Below are 16,997 nucleotides of genomic sequence, written 5' to 3' on the forward strand. Positions count from 1 at the left end.
AAATGTTTCCCATTGTATGTTACACCCAAGGCCCCCAGAGAGCTGTGACCTGCACGCTGAGGCCATTTCCCATCTGGCCCCACAGAGGTCTAGGGCTGTGGGGGTCTGCTGGCGCTTTATACGTGGGATCTCTCCTTGGGAATAATGGCTGGATTAGAATTTGTCCTGGTAAAGGACTGTGGGGCAAGAGCAGGCGGCATCAGTTTAAGATTTGGAATGGCTCAGTCCTTAGAAATGGCCCAAAGGGTCATTACTCTTGATACAGCTCTCTGAGAGAAATAGCTATGACAATAGCAGTCTGGATTTGCAGAGCCCTTTGCCCTTTCAAAGCACTCTTGGAAATATCTCTTTTGAGGCAATATAGCCACAATGCATTGGCTTAAATCTCGGCATCATCGTCTCCTTAACGCTGTGTAACCTTGCCATGTCTCAGCTTCACCATCTACAAGATGGAGATAATAGTGGTTCCCTGCACTTAAGTTGTTGTAGGAATTAAATGAGATAATATTGGTTGAGTGCCTAGAACAGTGCCTGGGCACAGTACTGTCATCATCCTACTATCCTACCGAAGAAGGTAAAGGTGTTTACTAATACCCTGTTTTGATGGATGAAGAAGTAGAAGCCAGCAGTTCAGTGATTTGCCTGTGACCACACAGTAACTGATGGGGACCTAGGATAGAAGGAAGCCATTCTGAGCTTTTGAGTCCTGCTTTAGGTCCCTATTGAGGGTCCCTCCTCCCTCCAGTCGTTTGAGCATTTCATCACGTTAAATGGTTTTGAAGCACAGAAAGCCTTGAGCACCTCACCTGGACATATGGAGCAAGGCCTGGACCAGACTGTGTCCCCACAGAAAAGCTCAGCTCCTTACCCCAGCCCCCAACCCCACCAGAGCGTGGACCTGTGGTAGCTGCCAGACACAGAGTCAGTGGGGAGCCAGTCAAATGAGGACAGGCACAGCCTAACGCACTGCTCGCCACGCCCAGGCTCCAGCTTCCCCAGCAGGAAAGCTCGCTGATGGCTGGTTCCACCAAGCCCAGCAGCCACGGTGGCGGCAGCAGATGTAAAGACTTAGCTCTCGTTCCGAAATAAAGACCAAGGAAGCATCTGAGAGATGGGTTTTATAACTTCAAATCTTTGGGGAATGAAATTTAAATTTGACCCAACTTTGACAGTAGACACCACAGAAGAATTTGTTTTCAAAATCACTTTCATTTTTATATTACACGTTAGCATGAAAAGAGAAAAGACAGATACATAATTGAGTGCACACCCAAATATCACCCAGTTATAAAGAGAGAGAACAGCACACACACGCACAGTGCCACTCAGCTAGCACACATTCTCAGAGGGGACCTCCCAACGACTAAGATCCCAGGGACAACTTAACGCCCTGCAGCCTGGCCTGAAACACACACAATGACAAAAAGAAACAGGTCTAGCCCTGGCCAGTTTGGCTCAGTGGATAGAGCGTCGGCCTGTGGACTGAAGAGTCCCGGGTCGATTCTGGTCAAGGGCACGTGCCTGGGTTGTAGGCTCAATCCCCAGTGGGGGGCATGTAGGAGGCAGCTGATCAATGATTCTCTCTCATCATTGATGTTTCTATCTCTCTCCCTCTCTCTTCCTCTCTGAAATTAATAAAAATATAATTTTTAAAAAAGAAAGAAATGGGACTAATAAAAAGAGAGACATTGCTTCCAATGATCAGCTGTTCGGGAGTCCCTGTTCCATTAGGTATTTCATTAATCATGCATAACAGGGAAATAAAAGGAAATACACATGTGAGGGAGGGAGAGAAAATGGGTTAAGAAATATATATATATATATATATATATATATATATATATATATATATATATATACACACACACACACACACACGCACACACACACGTACGCTCCTCACTATCTTTTAAAAACAAAAAGACTGGAAGAAATGGGGCTGAGTGCTTCCCTTGGGTGATGAAATTGTGGGTGTTGTGTTCCGGTTGGTTCCTCTTTCTATAGGTCTCCTCCATATTTATAAGGATGTATTTTACATGGGAATTGAGGGAAGCACATTTTTAAAATCGGTAGCCACCAGGCCCCAGCTATAACGGTATACACTGCAGAGACCACATCTTTGGCATCATAGCTTAGGGAGCTGTGTGGCACTAGGTTTGTTTCCGTCCTGGTGAGAGAGTGCAGAGCTATCGATTGCAGGTCAGTGTGCCTGGTAATTAACTAAAGAGGTCTGGACTTTAGAACCTGAGGGCCTGTCCATGAACGTTGGGAGAGGGGACATAAAAACATGTGTGAACATCTTGGTGCATACAAAGAAGTAATCAAACCATATACCTTCCCAGTGCCTCTGAAAAGTGTTGAGAATGAGCCAAGTATCAGATTCCTCCTCTTACTCACACAGGGCCCAGCTGGCCAGATCCCCGCCAAGATGAAGTGGGAGTCCTTGGTGGGCGTACTTGGCCCTCAATTTACAGTATGTATGACTGAGGGCCAGCCAAAAAAACAGGGTCTTGCAGAGATGCCAAATCACAAGCCAGAAGACCATCCAAGTGAGTTGGCATAAACAGAGCAGGGAAAGCTGGATTCTGAGCCAGGGGACAGGGCCCCCAGAGATCAAGTTACCTAGGGGAGCAAGTCCCCTGTGGGGATCTGCCCCTGGAGTGTGGCCAGACTGGGGTGGTTTGTCGGAGTGAGGATTGATTCAAATGTGAACTGGAGCTGTTCTTGGGAGGGATTGAAATCAGCATTACAATCCTGGATTGGCACTCTCTGTGTTTCCACAGCCCTGTTACTACTGCCCATCGAAACCCGACAATAGAGAAATTGAAAGGGATTTGTATCCCCCAGGAATACAAGAATTGCTGGTAGCGTATTACTGTGATGGTTTTATTTAAATGTATACCATTCTCTTGATACACAATGCTTGAAAAGCTCTCAGTAAAAATACTGAGCTTTTACCACCTCTGCCAAGGAAGCAATAAACGTCACCTGTAAGGGAGGAAATGGAAGGTTGTTGCCTAATGTTGAAGACCTTGGCAGATATGAATAATAGGATTTTCATAAGAAATGAGATTCTCCAAATTGTGGATAATGGGTTGACAGATTTCCCAGATGGCTTAACGAATCACAGATTGGAAACAGAGCATAAATTAAAGGCAGGAACGTAAACACCAAACCAAAATTTGAAAATAAGCAGAATAGAAATTCTAAGATCATTAAAAATTAGTAATTGCTTGTAACCTTTAATGTCATCTTGGCTAGAGGTTATTTGGTATGGATGCCCAAAAAACAACGGAAAAGGCTTTTCTTGGCCTAGTTCACTTCAGCAGATATGAATGGAGAGCTGCCTTCCGGGTGCCACATCTTTCTAGGAGTTGGGAATGCAGAAGCAAACAAAAGGACGAGGTGCCTGCCCTCGTGGAGCGCACATTTTAGTGGAGAAAGACTAATAACCAGGGATCCATAAGCAGTGTGTTTGGTCTGGCAGCAGGGGACATGCAGTGAAGAAATCTAAAGCTGAAAAGGAGATAGATGTGTTGAAGGACGGTGCTTCGACTCGGAAAGGGGAGAAAGGCAGCCAGTGGCCCTAATTTCAGAAGAGAAATGGTTTCCGGAGCCGGAGACAGGAACCTCCGGCAAGTCGTTTCACTGTCTGGTAGACATTCCTTATCTATCCATCAAGCAACGTGGTCAACTGAGGGATCTTAGTCACAAGCAAGCTCCCACAGCCCTGGTCGGCAGTGGTGCTTTGATACATGACACAAGGGAAATTAAGAAACAGATTGGATTTCAAACGTAGGAAGTAATTCACCAAGGAGTGCTCTCCTGTGGCAGTAAAACGAAACCACGGGTTGCCCACGGGAAGGCTGCTGCTTGGGGATGGATGCTCCCAGGAGGGGCCTCGCTGGCGCTTTCACTTGAGAGGGGCTCCAGGCCAGGGATCCCTTCTGAGAGGGAGGAGCCGAGCAAGGCCCAGTGCTGTGGGTGTGTTTGCGGTGGAGGTCGCAATGATCCCAAAGCCTGTCAGGATGCACAAAGGGCAAGAGAGGGGCCAAGAACGTTTCTAAAAGAAGAGCAGCCCCATTCGGTGAAGGGAGAAGGGAAGGGAGGGCAGGAGATAGGGGGTGGGCATCACAGGTGTAGAGAGGGGACTACGTGTATAAACTAATTTTTTCCAAGTGCTTATTGGTTGTCCCAATACGATTTGTTGAAAAACCCCAGGTGGAGGTTTGGGGGAGTGAGTGAAAAGGTGCAGGGATTCAGAAGTACAGATGGGTGGTTACAGAATAGTCATGTAAAGGACAGCATAGGAAATGTAGTCAGTAATATTTCCATAACTATGTACGGTGCCAGTTGGGTACTGGAAATATCAGGGGGAAGACTTTCTAAAGTATATGAGTGCCTACCCACTAAGCTGTACACCTGAAATTAATACAAAATAATATTGACTGTAAACTAATTGGGGGGATTGGGGATTTTTTTCATCAAAGAGAAAAATCCCTCTTTTTCTTTTCTTCCTAATACTACCTCTATCGTAGACTATTTTTTCTTCTTTCGGGGGTTTTCTGTTTAGTTCCATTAATCAGTCCCTGATCTCATGTCAGTGTCTGGAGTGGGCATCCAGAGTGCCAGCAGTCCACGGGGGATTCGGAACCGCATTGCGAACTTCAGTTAGATGTGCGCTTTCCCAAGCGGAGCTCGTTATCATCCTGCATCTTGGACCCTGATATCAGGAAGTCAGAGGGAACTGTTTCGGGCGGTGCTGTGCACCTCGGAGGAGATTAATCATTTGTGCCTGAGTGTAAGGTCAGGCCATGACCTCCTGGCCACAAGGAAATCAGGGGATGTTGGGAAAACGCGAAGCCTGTCATCTGTAATTAAGTCTGGTAGAGAGCAATGGAAGGCCCTGTAATTTTATCGGGTTTTCCATTCTCCACAATTAACACCACCGCGTGCGCTCTCCCTGACCTGCTCCCTGTGGGCGTGCCCAGCCGGGCTCAGCAGGTGTCTGTCACCCTGTGAGAAGCAGCGGGACTCTGTTTCTACCCATGTGGGGCGAGAACAATATTATCGGACACTTCCAGGCAGATAGCAGAGGTGGGTTTTTCCCAGCCTCGTCCTCCCCTCTCTCATCTCCTGCCGTCAGGCCATCGGAAGCTGCAGACAGAGCCAGTGCACCCCCAGAGAGCAGGAGAAGGAGGGAAGCAGTGCGTTTCTGACTGTGAGTGTCTGGGCTCATGGCAGGGTCCACGTAATGTAGGACTGGGCCCTGGACAACACCTTCCCAACCTTCTGTGCCGCAGGTTCCCCAAATAACAGGGCGGAGGAGGAAGGAACAAAGGAGGAAGACGGTGAGAGGTAGTTGTTCACTGCTCCCTTTGTATCTCACTGTGTGAACCCGATGCCTCTGTTTTAACCTTATCACATTGCGGTGGTGTTTATTGATTTGTCTGCATGCCCAGCCCCGCCCCCCAGGAGCTGCCTAAGAGTGTCAGGACTGTTCAATGGTTTTCATGATCTAGTGTGACCTAGTAGTGAGTGGTGAATAAGTGTTTGAGAAGTGATTAAGTGAGTGAATTTCAGACTGTTTGTGACAGCGCTAGTATTTGTGTTGTCACCCCCTCCCCCCATTGCTACATTCAGTTTCGCCACGTTGGGGGTCGGTGGGTGCAAGGGGGAAGGCAAGTGTCTGCTTTTTAAAAAGAAACAAACAGTAGCACCCCCACTATTGCCTGATGCCCTGGCACATTTTCCAGGTCTGTGTCACTAAAGTCAGAGAAGGAATCTTGGAAATGAGGTTGGGGCTCTTTGCTGAGAAAGATCAATCCCGTGCTCTCAGCAGGTGACACATTGCAGCATGAGGTCATTGCTGCCTAGAGCCCCCGAGACAGCCAGGCTGTGACTGGCAGAAGAGTTTCCAGGCTGTGACTGGCAGAAGAGCGTTGCTGGGTCTCTGCTCTGCAGACAGGATCTCCAGGCCTCGCAGAAAAGCCCCAGAGAAAACAGGACGAAGATCCCGGAAGTGGCAAAAGCCCCATTTCCAGTTGCTCCTTCCCCTCTCGGGTTCACCTCTGAGCAGCTTTGCTAATCACATAGGGACGTCTTTGGGGAGAGATTTTACTTACCCTTTCCTTTGTTTGCTTAGCCTCATCTTTATTTATTGTTTTCTTTTAAGGCAAACAAAAAGTTCAAATAGCTCTTATCGCAGCTCGCAGGCACGCAAACTGAAGGCCCTCTGTTCAGCCTTCACCCAAAACTGCCTCCCTCCACTGGCGGCATCAGCCCAGAGCCACCCTGGGAGGGGATGTTTAATTGCTAATTAAAGGTTTCCAGGCAGTGAGAGGATCCCCTGGGAAAGGCTTATGGGACAGTGTGTGCTTACTTCCTCTCCACATAGAGAAGATGAACTTGATAGAGGGCCGATGCCACACAGGTTCTCTGTGGAGCCAGATTTTCATCCCTCATCCTTTGCATCTGGCGGTGTTGCTTAGGAAAAGAAACTATCACAATAATGTAAGGAGGAAAGAAGCATTAAAAATACCCCCAGCTGTTTATCTACTCTAAAGTGTGCTGGGTACACACAGTTTTCTTCACGAAGACACCTTTTTTAAAGATAAGTAAGTTGCCTTTAGGTAAGAAGTGTTCTCTTGGCCAGAGTCCATTCCCATGTGGGACCTGCGGGGCAGTGGCCTCTGTGTGTGTGAGACTGTGTTGCTATGGAAGCAGCTTCGGCCAGGGGAGACCCGGGGCAGGCAGAGAGGGGGGAAGAAGTTAAAGTATCAGGAAACGTTAAGCAGGGGAAACAATATTTGTGTGTGTGTGTGTGTGTGTGTGTGTGTGTGTGTGTGTGTGACAGAGACACAGAGACAGAGATGAAGAGAGAATGTGTTTTATTTGATATGTGGGTTCTAGTTAGTTTTCTTGGAAAAATCCTTTTCTAGAATGACGTAGGAGAAAATCTTGGACAATAAAACCATCTGGTTTTATAGGAAAGTGTCTGATCAGATAGAGTATAACTTGTGTTTTATTTTTATTTTATTTTGTTGTTCCTGCTACTGGAGGTAGAATATTTGCTTTGTTTTGTTGCTTTTGCTAAAATAAAATACTGCGTCTTCCTACTGTATCCACCCCTTGCTAGAGAATGGAGCTTGCTTTGTTGCCTCATTTGATTCTAACTCCTGCTTCCTACGCTGACCAGGTCGCACCTGTGTTTTCATCTTGCTTTGTTTTAAGTTTAAGGGTTTTATTATCAAAGTCTTGGAAAAGCAGTTTCAGAAACTGTACCAACATGGCCAGACTGCAGCCTACTTTTGTTTTTACTGCACAAAACGCCTGTAACTAAAAAAACAGTTGCCTAACTACTTTGCTTTAACATGGAGTCACTGTGGACATGAGATTGCTACCGCAGAAACAGTAGTAACACCAATTTACTGGTTTTATACGACTTGAGAGCAAATAAAAACTTGAGAGTACATTACCAAGTACATTTGGTAATTTTATTTTAAAAGCATAGGAAGGTCAACTTAAAATGCACTACCTCCTTTTTCCAACACTTAAACAAATTGATGAAAGGGGAAAGTTGAAAATCAGGACAAGATATAACTTTCTTTTACAGATGGACCCAGGGATGAGCGGATAGCTTTCACTGATGTGGGTGTGGAATAAATTATTTCAGGGGGAAAATTCCCAAACACATTATGAAAAAGTATACAACTCTAATTCAAAATATGCTATTTACTCGCTGCCAAAGATAGTTTCATTGGAAATTTTGTTTCTGTAATTAAATCCTAGTTAGCCATCAGAAAAGGTTAGTGCATATATATATAAAAAACCTTTCAAAGTTAAACAAAAAGAACAAAAATCCAGCCACAGGCCTAGAGGAGAATCTATCTCAAATGCTTATTTCCAGGTATAACTATAAGAATGTTAATTTGTCAGGTCAGCAAACAAGGCCATAAGCAGACGCATCATGTTGGAGGATTTGAGTGTAGCTACTGGTCTTGTTTCACCCCGTCTGAAATCGGAGGCCTCTAATAAAGAAACGGGAACCATGAAGAGAGTATGGGAAGCACAGTCCGTAATTCCTGCTGCCATCAACCAGGTAGGAAAGAAGAAAAATGCCGGCACTCAAGATCGAAACCACCTTCTAGGAGGGGGACTCCCTCATCTTCTTGGCACAGGCAGTCACAAAACAGATGGAGATCACACTCTAAGATTAGGTGGCCATCCAAAAGTCCAAGACGGAGATCTCATTCCAGAAAGAAAGCTAGAAGGCCAAGGAGCACATCAAAACCCAGAGACAAAAAGAAAGAAGACAACTAAAGAAACATTCCAAACCACCACCAGGAAGTTACAGCGCAGCCAAACAGTCCAGAAGTGCAAGCCGAGAGAGCCGCCGCCGAGAAGCAGGAGAGGCACACGATCTCCTACAAGCCCAGGTCTCCGAAAAGAAAATCTTCTCGCTCACCATCCCCTAGGAGCATAAAAAGGAGGAGAAACATAGACAGAGAAGAAGCAGAGAGGAATGAGAATGATCAACAAGCAAGGAGAAGAAAAGGAAAGATTAGGCAAAGGATCGGGAAAGAAAATCAGAGAGTGATTATGATATAAAAGTTACACGGGATTACGATAAAGAGGAGCAGGGCTATAACAGCAAGCAAGACAAGAAAGAAGAGAAATCAGCAGAAGCAGGGCCCTACAACAAAAGAATGTTCTGCGGAAAAGGGAACTGGCGCTTCACTAAGAGAATCCAAAGTGAAAGGGTACGATTATCATGAAGTAGCCATGGGTGAGTGACTGAATATCGCCTCCATGGGAACCCAGCTGTACTCACACACAGTGTCATGCCTGTGTGTGATCTTAATGCTGTATTTGTCCATTGCAATGGACAAATGGTTTTAAAGCTCCTGATATTGATAGTATTCACATCCAAAAGCTTTTAGAAAGTTGTCCTTGGGTAACCAACTCCTGACACGGCAAAGCCTGAGGGAGTAACCGAGCAGTTTTACGATTCCGGTGCTGCTTCATAACAGAGTGAGAAGCTGCGGGCACCTGCACCAGGCGTAGAGTCTTTGTGTGGTATGATCGCCTTCGTAAGTTAAGTAAGTTTGCTTATAGTGTTTCTAGAACTTGATTCATTGCTGTAATAGAGCCTTGTAGGGAATGCACTGATTGCATGTTAATTGTGGCACCTGTTTTTTTAATGAGTTCACGTCTATTAAAACTAACGAATAATAGCTTTATAACAAAACCTATCAGGTTGGAGGAAGAAAAAGATCACTAAAAAGTATGATATTTGGGATTCACTTCAAAATAGACATTCGAGGTGGGAAATAGACATCAGACAAGGGGGATTATGAGGGATCCCTAAAATATATAGTTATTATCATATAATATCTGACATTTACCTCAGAGCAATGGAGGAGAAGAGGGAAGGAGGTGGGAGTTTAGATGAGACAGTATTGCCAGGAGTTGATAATTGTTGGCACATGGGCCTTCATAGTATTAGTCTGCCTACTTTTATGTGTGTTTATACAGGTCTGTAATAAAAAGGCAAAAGAAACAGTTGTACACATGTCCCTTAGCCCTTAGATATGGAAGAAAACACAGTAGATCTCAAGGAAATCAGGCCGCGGCTACTAAGATATTCTGCTAAAAGGGAGATACTGACATTCAGTGTGGTGGTTGCTTTATATGAGGATGCTCACTGTCATCAGATGTCATCATTGGTAATGAAAACAGTGCTGGACTAAAGAAACCCCTGCTTATGGATCTGATCCGGACTTCATAGGTCTCTTCCACTGCCGATTACTTTGTGGGGATATTTACCATCCTAATGGACTATTCCTCTGAGGAAACATTCGAAGGCAGAGAAACTAGACAGATGACTCTATTCCCTAAAACCATCAACACAACATCCAGTGCAGACGGCAGTGTGGATTAAAGAGCCCAAGTAGTGCCTTTCTTTGTCTGCCAGAGCCCTCTGGGGATCAGAAGGCGTGTGGAACTGCCCTTAGCTGCTTTGTCAGTTCCATTTATAGACTGTAGGCTGCATAGCCATGCGGCCCCCCGAGGAATTGTATTGATTATCACTCCTTTCTCTTCTGGTTTCCCCCTGTGTTCCATGATGCACATACTTCCCTGGCCACAAGCCTAATTAACTCCCAAGAATCAGAGGAAACAATCTTATTAATATTCCTCAGGGGAATTCTAGTGAAGGAGGATGGGTAGTCTCAGGAACCAAGAGATCCGACCAGAAGTCAATTTGTGTCGAAAATATGTGCTGAAACTTTGAATTCGAACTGTTGCCTGGGGCTTTGAATCATGCTCTGCCTGGAGGAGTCGGGACCCTTAGAGGGGGGCAAGGTCTCCAATTTGCCACTGGGGTAGCCACTCCTTGTATTGAGCAGGGCACTGCGTGAGAGCCAAATGGCTTCTCCACTGCGTCATCTCATCTCTTGGAGCTTGGCGGAAGCTGCAGGTTTCACCGAGGCTAGAGATGCCACTGGGAGTGCTGCTGTTGAAGAGGGATACTGACTACCTGGAAAGTCACTGTATGACTCTTGCTCTAGTCGTGACAAAAAAAAATTGACAAGAGAGAACTTCTTGGAATCGAGGCACCAAATGTGAATTGGCACATTCATTCCCACCAGCTCTGGGGGATGGTTAACATGCTCACCAAACAGGAAGAGCTGGATGCGTGGAAATATGTGGCGGGAGATACTCACAGTGAAGCACAGAGACGAGAGATCCCCGTCTCAACCTGGGCTGTCTCCAGAGGAGAGGGAAGGAAGTGGTGTTAGAACACGATCTTTCTGATGCTACAATGATCAGCCTTCTTGGGAAATGCTTGTAGCCCCAAGTTAAACTTAGAGCCAGGTTTTGGCATATCCCGAGGCTGTCTAAAAGAAAAAAATAACCTGTACACCGTAAAGCCCTTTTATATTAGCCATTGGTCGCACAGTCACTTAGATTGAGTCTTCTTCCTATCCTGGAAGCTGATTAGTCATGCTGCACAGCGTGCTCCTGTAACCAAGGAAGCATTAGGGAAGTGGTGACCATTAGTGTCACTGTTGTTAACTGTTTCTGGCAGATAAATTGAGAGAGAGAGAAGAAAGCGTGCCTCCTGCAGTGCTCCAAGTATAGGACCGCTCCCAAGTGTCCTAGAATCATGCCCCCTCCTCAGTCCCTGACACTAATCCATCAAGACCCCATCCAGGCAAGATTTGAATGACTGCATATGCCAAGATGGTAAGGCCCCAGGGAGCTCTGCTTGGGGGCAATACCTCTCCTTGCAGGGGAGCTTCCCTTCTTGGGGAGCCCGTGGCTTTTTTGCCTCTTATTCTGTGATGGAAGTTCTGGGCCTGTACTATCCAGCATGGTAGCCAAGAGCCCCGTGTGGCTATTAAGTCTTAATTATTTTTTATCACACACGGACACTTTCTTAATATCCTCTACAAGCGCCAGTAGCATCCATCTTTTTTAACAGAAACCTCAGGTCATTTGAGAGGCCAAACAGATCCAGGGAAATAAGATGAAAATTAAACACTTAAATTAATCAAAAGGCACTATACCACCACCTAGAACCTTCCACCACGGTGGCAGTGGGCTAAGATTAAGCTACGGCAAAATAACCTCATGCAACTGTTAAAGAATACACAGCAAAAGGTGAGGTTTGCTTTCCAGAAGACTATGGGACAATGAGCATTTTTGCCTGAGGAGGTAATTAGCCAGGAAAAGGTCAAGATGGTTGAAGAGCAAACCAAATGGAAAAGGAACAGGTACAAAAGAGACTAAGGGACAGTCTCCTAGCAGAGGGTGAGGGTCAGGCTCTTTCCTCCCGAGAAGTATCCGAAGTATCCGCTGCACTGTGTGCTACCTTCCCGCAGGCCCCCACCTGGGAGCTGCCTGCCTCCCAGGGGATCAGCAAGCAGAGCTGGATTCTGGGCTTCCTAGGGCTCTTGTAATTTAGTATAGACCTGCGAGAACTTGTCACATGTTACGGGGGTGGAGGGACTGGGTTAGCTTTATTTGTTTTATTTTATTTTTATTTTTTGGTTGGCTCTGTTGCTAGTAGTTCTGAACCTACGAATCCCAGAAGCATTCACGTGAAAAGTAGTCTGAGCTTCCCTAACCCCATTCAAACGCCCACACACAACACCCTTCAGAGTCTGAAATCTGGCAGAAGCTGAGCTCTATTTAAAGCTGCAAGGCCCACAAAATTAAAGAAGCTGAAATGAGACAATGCAGGTAAGAAACCCGAGCAGTTAGTCTCCATCTGTCTTTCCCTAATTTTGGAGAAACATTGATATACCTGGCATGGGCTGTAGAAAGCTACTGGAGCAAGCTGGGACTTCTGCTGACTTTTTCATCCAACACAAAAGGAAAACAAGGAGAGGGGTTCGCTTTATTTTTTGAAAGCCTCAGAAGGTGTTCTGTTATAAAGGCACATGGCTGAACAGGTAGGAAACAGATTCCCCGTTGTGAATTCTCCTGATGGCTTCTGCCAGGATTATGGAGATGTCGAGCACCTGTATTTTGGGACAGTGCCTCATGTTATCCTCCTGAGGGATGGTATTGGTGACCACTACTGCTTCGAAGCAGGCGTTGTTAATGCGAAAAATGGCCGGGCCAGAAAAGATCCCGTGAGTCAAGATAGCATAAACTCTGGTGGCTCCAGCTGCAAGGAGTTTTTCCGCTGCATGGCAGATTGTGCCACAAGTATCAGCCATGTCATCCACTAGAATGGCCACCCGGTCCTTCACGTCCCCGACCAGCACCATGCGGTCCACTTCGTTGGCCTTCTTCCGTTCTTTGTGAATCAAGGCAAAGTCAACATTCAACTGGTCTGCGATGGAGGTAACTCGCTTAGCTCCCCCCGCATCGGGCGAGACAATCGTGCAGTCCCTCCACTCAGAGATATTCTCCCGTATCCACTTCAGGACAGCTGGTTCTGCGTACAGATTGTCCACGGGGATATCGAAAAAGCCCTGGATTTGAGAAGCATGAAGGTCCATGGTGATAATATGATCTGCACCTGCTACGGAGAGCATATTTGCCACAAGCTTGGCTGAGATGGGAGCCCGGCTCTTATCCTTCTTATCCTGCCGGGCGTAAGGGAAGCATGGGATGACCGCAGTGACCCGGCTGGCGGAAGCGATCTTACAGGCGTTAATCATGATCAGAAGCTCCATCAGGTTGTCGTTAATTTCACCACAGCCGCTCTGAAGGATGTAGACATCCTCTCCCCGGACACTTTCGCCAATTTCAACACAGGTCTCCTGGTTGCTGAATTTCGTGGTCAGCACCTTGGCTAGCTCCAGGCCCAGGCGGTCAGCAATTTTCTGGGACAAGTCCAGGTTGGAGCTGCCGCTGAAGATTTTGATGTTCGGCATCTTGGCCCACTACCCCAGGCGCCGTTTGCTGGCGATCACTGCTGCGGCGGGACCCGAACCGAAGTCAGCCCAGAGACAGTACTATAAGCTTCGTGTTGCCCCTCCACCATCTTAAGTCTTAATGTTAATTCATTAAAAGTTCAGCACACCAGTGATACTAGCTACATTTCAAGTACATAATAAGCGTGTGGGGCTAGTGGCTCCCATAGTGGCAGCACAGATATAGAACATTTTCATTATTGCAGAGAGTTCTGTAGATGGCACTACTCTGTTCCGAAGGCGGAATTCAGCTCACCTTCTATGACTAGATAAATTTATATTGGAAAAGCAGCCACACCCACCCTTTTATCTACTACCTATGGCTACTTCCACACTGGGCAGGGTTGAATAGTTTGCAACAGAGACCATTTAGCCCATAAAATTCAAAGAATTTGCTATCTGGACCTTTACAGAAAATATGTGCCAACCCTGCTCTCTGCCCTTCCCCCAGAAAAAATGTACATGGCTACATATAAAATTTTACACGCGATTTTAGGAAATATATGAACCCCCTTACTTCCATCCATATTAACCAAGCTCAGGTGGCAAGTTTCTAGGCTAGTTACATTTTTCCAGAATCTTCCAACCCCAGTTTCAGGCTACTGAAACCACAAATGCTAGAATTTTGTGATTTCAAAAGATTAAAAACATCTTTATAAAGTAATACCACTACAGAGTTCACAGTAATGCTCGGTGTGCATTTTCATACAACATCCCTAATATCCTCTGAGTCTAACTGACAAGCCCACCTCATTTAAGAATCAGACCATTGCCTCTACTTAATATAAACCCTCTTCTACTTTTAACTCTTCCTCTAAGTGTCTGGATTCAATGACTCTTCGTTAGACTCACTACTCAAACCATCTGTTATCTATAGAGAGTTGTCAAAATGTTAAATATTTCCCATCTTTTCCAATTCTTGAAGTCTTCATCAGTAAAACACCTGCATTTAGCCTTTTTCTTCCACTAGCTGTTCTGCTCATGCTCAAATACCTGCACATCCTGCTTCCAGGGACACACTTAGTGAGCTGCTGCCTGAAGATCCTACAGAACATCTTTGCAGTTTTTATTGAGTTACATATTGGTTAGAAGCAAATTTGTCCACATACATGTCCATGTGCACACACCTGCACACACTCACACAGTCTAGAGAGCATAGGTCCCTGATTATTATAATTATAGCCAAGAGGACAGAATGTCATCTGAAGTCCTGGGATGGGGGCACACCAGGGGCAAGAGGTGATAATTGATAGAGCGTGTCTCAGAATGGGCTCTCTTCAGCCCCTGGAGTCCCTAGCATAACACACTGGTCTTTCCAGATCCAAAAAGCTCAAGCCTTACTCTATCACCTTTTTACACTGACAATCTATATCACCATCCAGAAAGAACATAATCTAACAGTCTTTGTGCTTCTATAGAAATGTTAGACCCTCCTGTAGTTTTTTTTTTTACAAATTCAGCATCAGTAAGATATGAACATCTTCATTTATTCAACCTGTCATTCTTTTTTTGTTTTTAATTTATCAAGTACCTGCTATTTCCAAGAACAGTTCTAGATGTTGGAGATATGCCAGTGGGGGTGGGAAGAAATGTGTTGCCTTGGTAATGCTTACATTCCACTCGAGAATACTGAAAATAAAATTAGTAAAAATAGACATGTAATATGAACTGAGATAGTGTTAAATGTTATAGGGGGGGTGGAATAAGTAGGTCAGGGGATAAAGGGTGATAGGGGTGCACTTTCATATGTGGATGGTCGCGAAGGGTTCAGATGACACTGTGACAGAAACCAGCATTGAGTGCAGGAGGAGACAACAAGGCCAAGACCCTGAGCAGCATGGAGGTCAGTGTGGCTGGAGCAGGGAAAGGGAGGGACAGGAAAGAAAGATGTCAGAGGAAAAGTTGATGGCCATTAAGACTTGGACTCTTGCTCTAAAGGGTTTTGAGCAGAGAAATAACGTTATCATGTTTAATACCATCTTGCTTTGAATGATATTTTGCCCCCTACTTTTAAGCCTTCTGGGAAATATCATTATCTCTCAGTCCACCCAGACTGATTTAATTTTCCTTTTATGTGGGTCACCCAGGCACCGAGTTAGGTCTAAGGACCTCAAGCCCTAATTCACTTCCCCTCGGCCCACCCTTCTCCCCTCCTCTCAGTCCACCTTTTACTCTAGCTGTGGCTGCAGGAATCAGACACGTGGAGAAGTAACCAGACAGCACCTGCCTCAGCCGACTCCACATCTTCTTGGTTCTGCCCCGACTTCCCTGCCACGGCCATGTGGGATGACTGTGGGGACCACGCGGCCCTCGGTTGTGTGCACACTCCTGACATGTGAGCACGTTAACATCCTTTCACTAATGAGGGACAGAGCCAGTGGACAGATTCTTCCTTTGTCCCTTCAAAGGACAGGGAGGGACATTCCACACAGCTTCTCCGAGGGTCCCCAGCAAGATTGAACCCCAACTGTCCTTAGTGGCGATCAACTCAACAACACAATCTTTGGTGTTCTTTCTCTCCTTTGCTTTTCACTCTTTTCAGTCAGTCCCCTGCACCTGTTCCCTGAAATCACTCTGCACGGTGAACTTCAGTTAAGCCATGTCTTAGACTTCTTTTTGGGGGGAAACTAGGGTAAAACAGCACTTTTCCCTTCACCTTCCTTTACTCTGCTCCTGCCTCTTCATTCAAATGCTCTTAGAGTCAGAGAGACCTTTAGAGAATATTCTTCTCAACACCTTTTGGTTACAGATAAGGAAACAGAGGTCCAAAGAAGTTAATGTGCCTCTGCTATAATTGGTCTTTCTTGTGGAAAGATAAGAGCCAGTGGAAAAACCAAAAACATGTAAGGGCCAACAGAGCTTGGCAGACAGTTCTAAGGTCAAGAATAAGACTTTTTTTAAGAGAGAGAAACAAGAACTAGCCTTTGCCATGGCATAAAAGGAATCAGTGCCTGGGAGCTGAAACGGAGAAGTAAATGTACAATTGTTTTGTAAATAAATAATATGTTTAAGGATGTTCAAAGTTCTGGGTCAATTCTATCTTTCTAGAGAGTTTAGTTTCTTAGCAAGGCAATCCCTGTATTCTCAATGAGCATACTAGTTATGTCCTGACGAGATTCCATGCTGCTGCTTTGGGTGAGTCAAGAGCATTCTGAAACAGGTACGGCAGGCTGGGGATCAGGAGGTTGGACTTCTAATTATACGTGGGCCATTAATTAACTCTGTGAACTTGAGCAAGTCATTTTCTCTCTCTGAGCTGTGACTCAGTTCCTCCTTTACAAAATGACTATTAGTCTTAGAATGTTAATTTCTGGAGTGGCTTTGGAGCTCACCCTCATTGTGTAGGTCCAAAGAAGAGAAGTAAGTTTCTGAAAGTCACTGAGTGAGAATCGGGTCTGGCAGTGTCACCCTGACCTTCCTGGCCCTCATCTGTGGATGAGTTTTGAAATCTTCCCATGAAAACAAGTAATCCCAGGATGGAACTATAAGAGAGTATTTTGGCCCTGAAGGATCCCATAATCAAACTGAGGAGACATTTGGCACACATAAATAGTTATTATAAGA

The 16,997-nt window shown here is 45.6% G+C and overlaps 2 protein-coding genes and 1 pseudogene across 4 annotated transcripts in view; 2 read left to right on the top strand and 1 right to left on the bottom strand.

The window, feature by feature from the left end:
• The window catches only part of TMEM108 (transmembrane protein 108), a 292,280-nt gene that overhangs the window by 240,899 nt on the left and 34,384 nt on the right, over nt 1–16,997 (top strand). The window lies entirely within an intron of this gene.
• On the top strand, nt 8,051–8,796 carry LOC307113391 (annotated as a pseudogene). The gene has a single exon. The product of its transcript is annotated as an uncharacterized misc_RNA (transcript).
• LOC307113085 (ribose-phosphate pyrophosphokinase 1-like) lies at nt 12,438–13,394 on the bottom strand (the record flags this gene model as incomplete). Its single annotated transcript, XM_079794359.1, has 1 exon — nt 12,438–13,394. The coding sequence occupies one exon, from the start codon at nt 13,392–13,394 to the stop codon at nt 12,438–12,440; it is 957 nt and encodes a 318-aa protein (XP_079650485.1).

Source organism: Cnephaeus nilssonii (genome assembly GCF_951640355.1).
Source record: "Cnephaeus nilssonii genome assembly, chromosome: 17".
NCBI lineage: Eukaryota > Metazoa > Chordata > Mammalia > Chiroptera > Vespertilionidae > Cnephaeus > Cnephaeus nilssonii.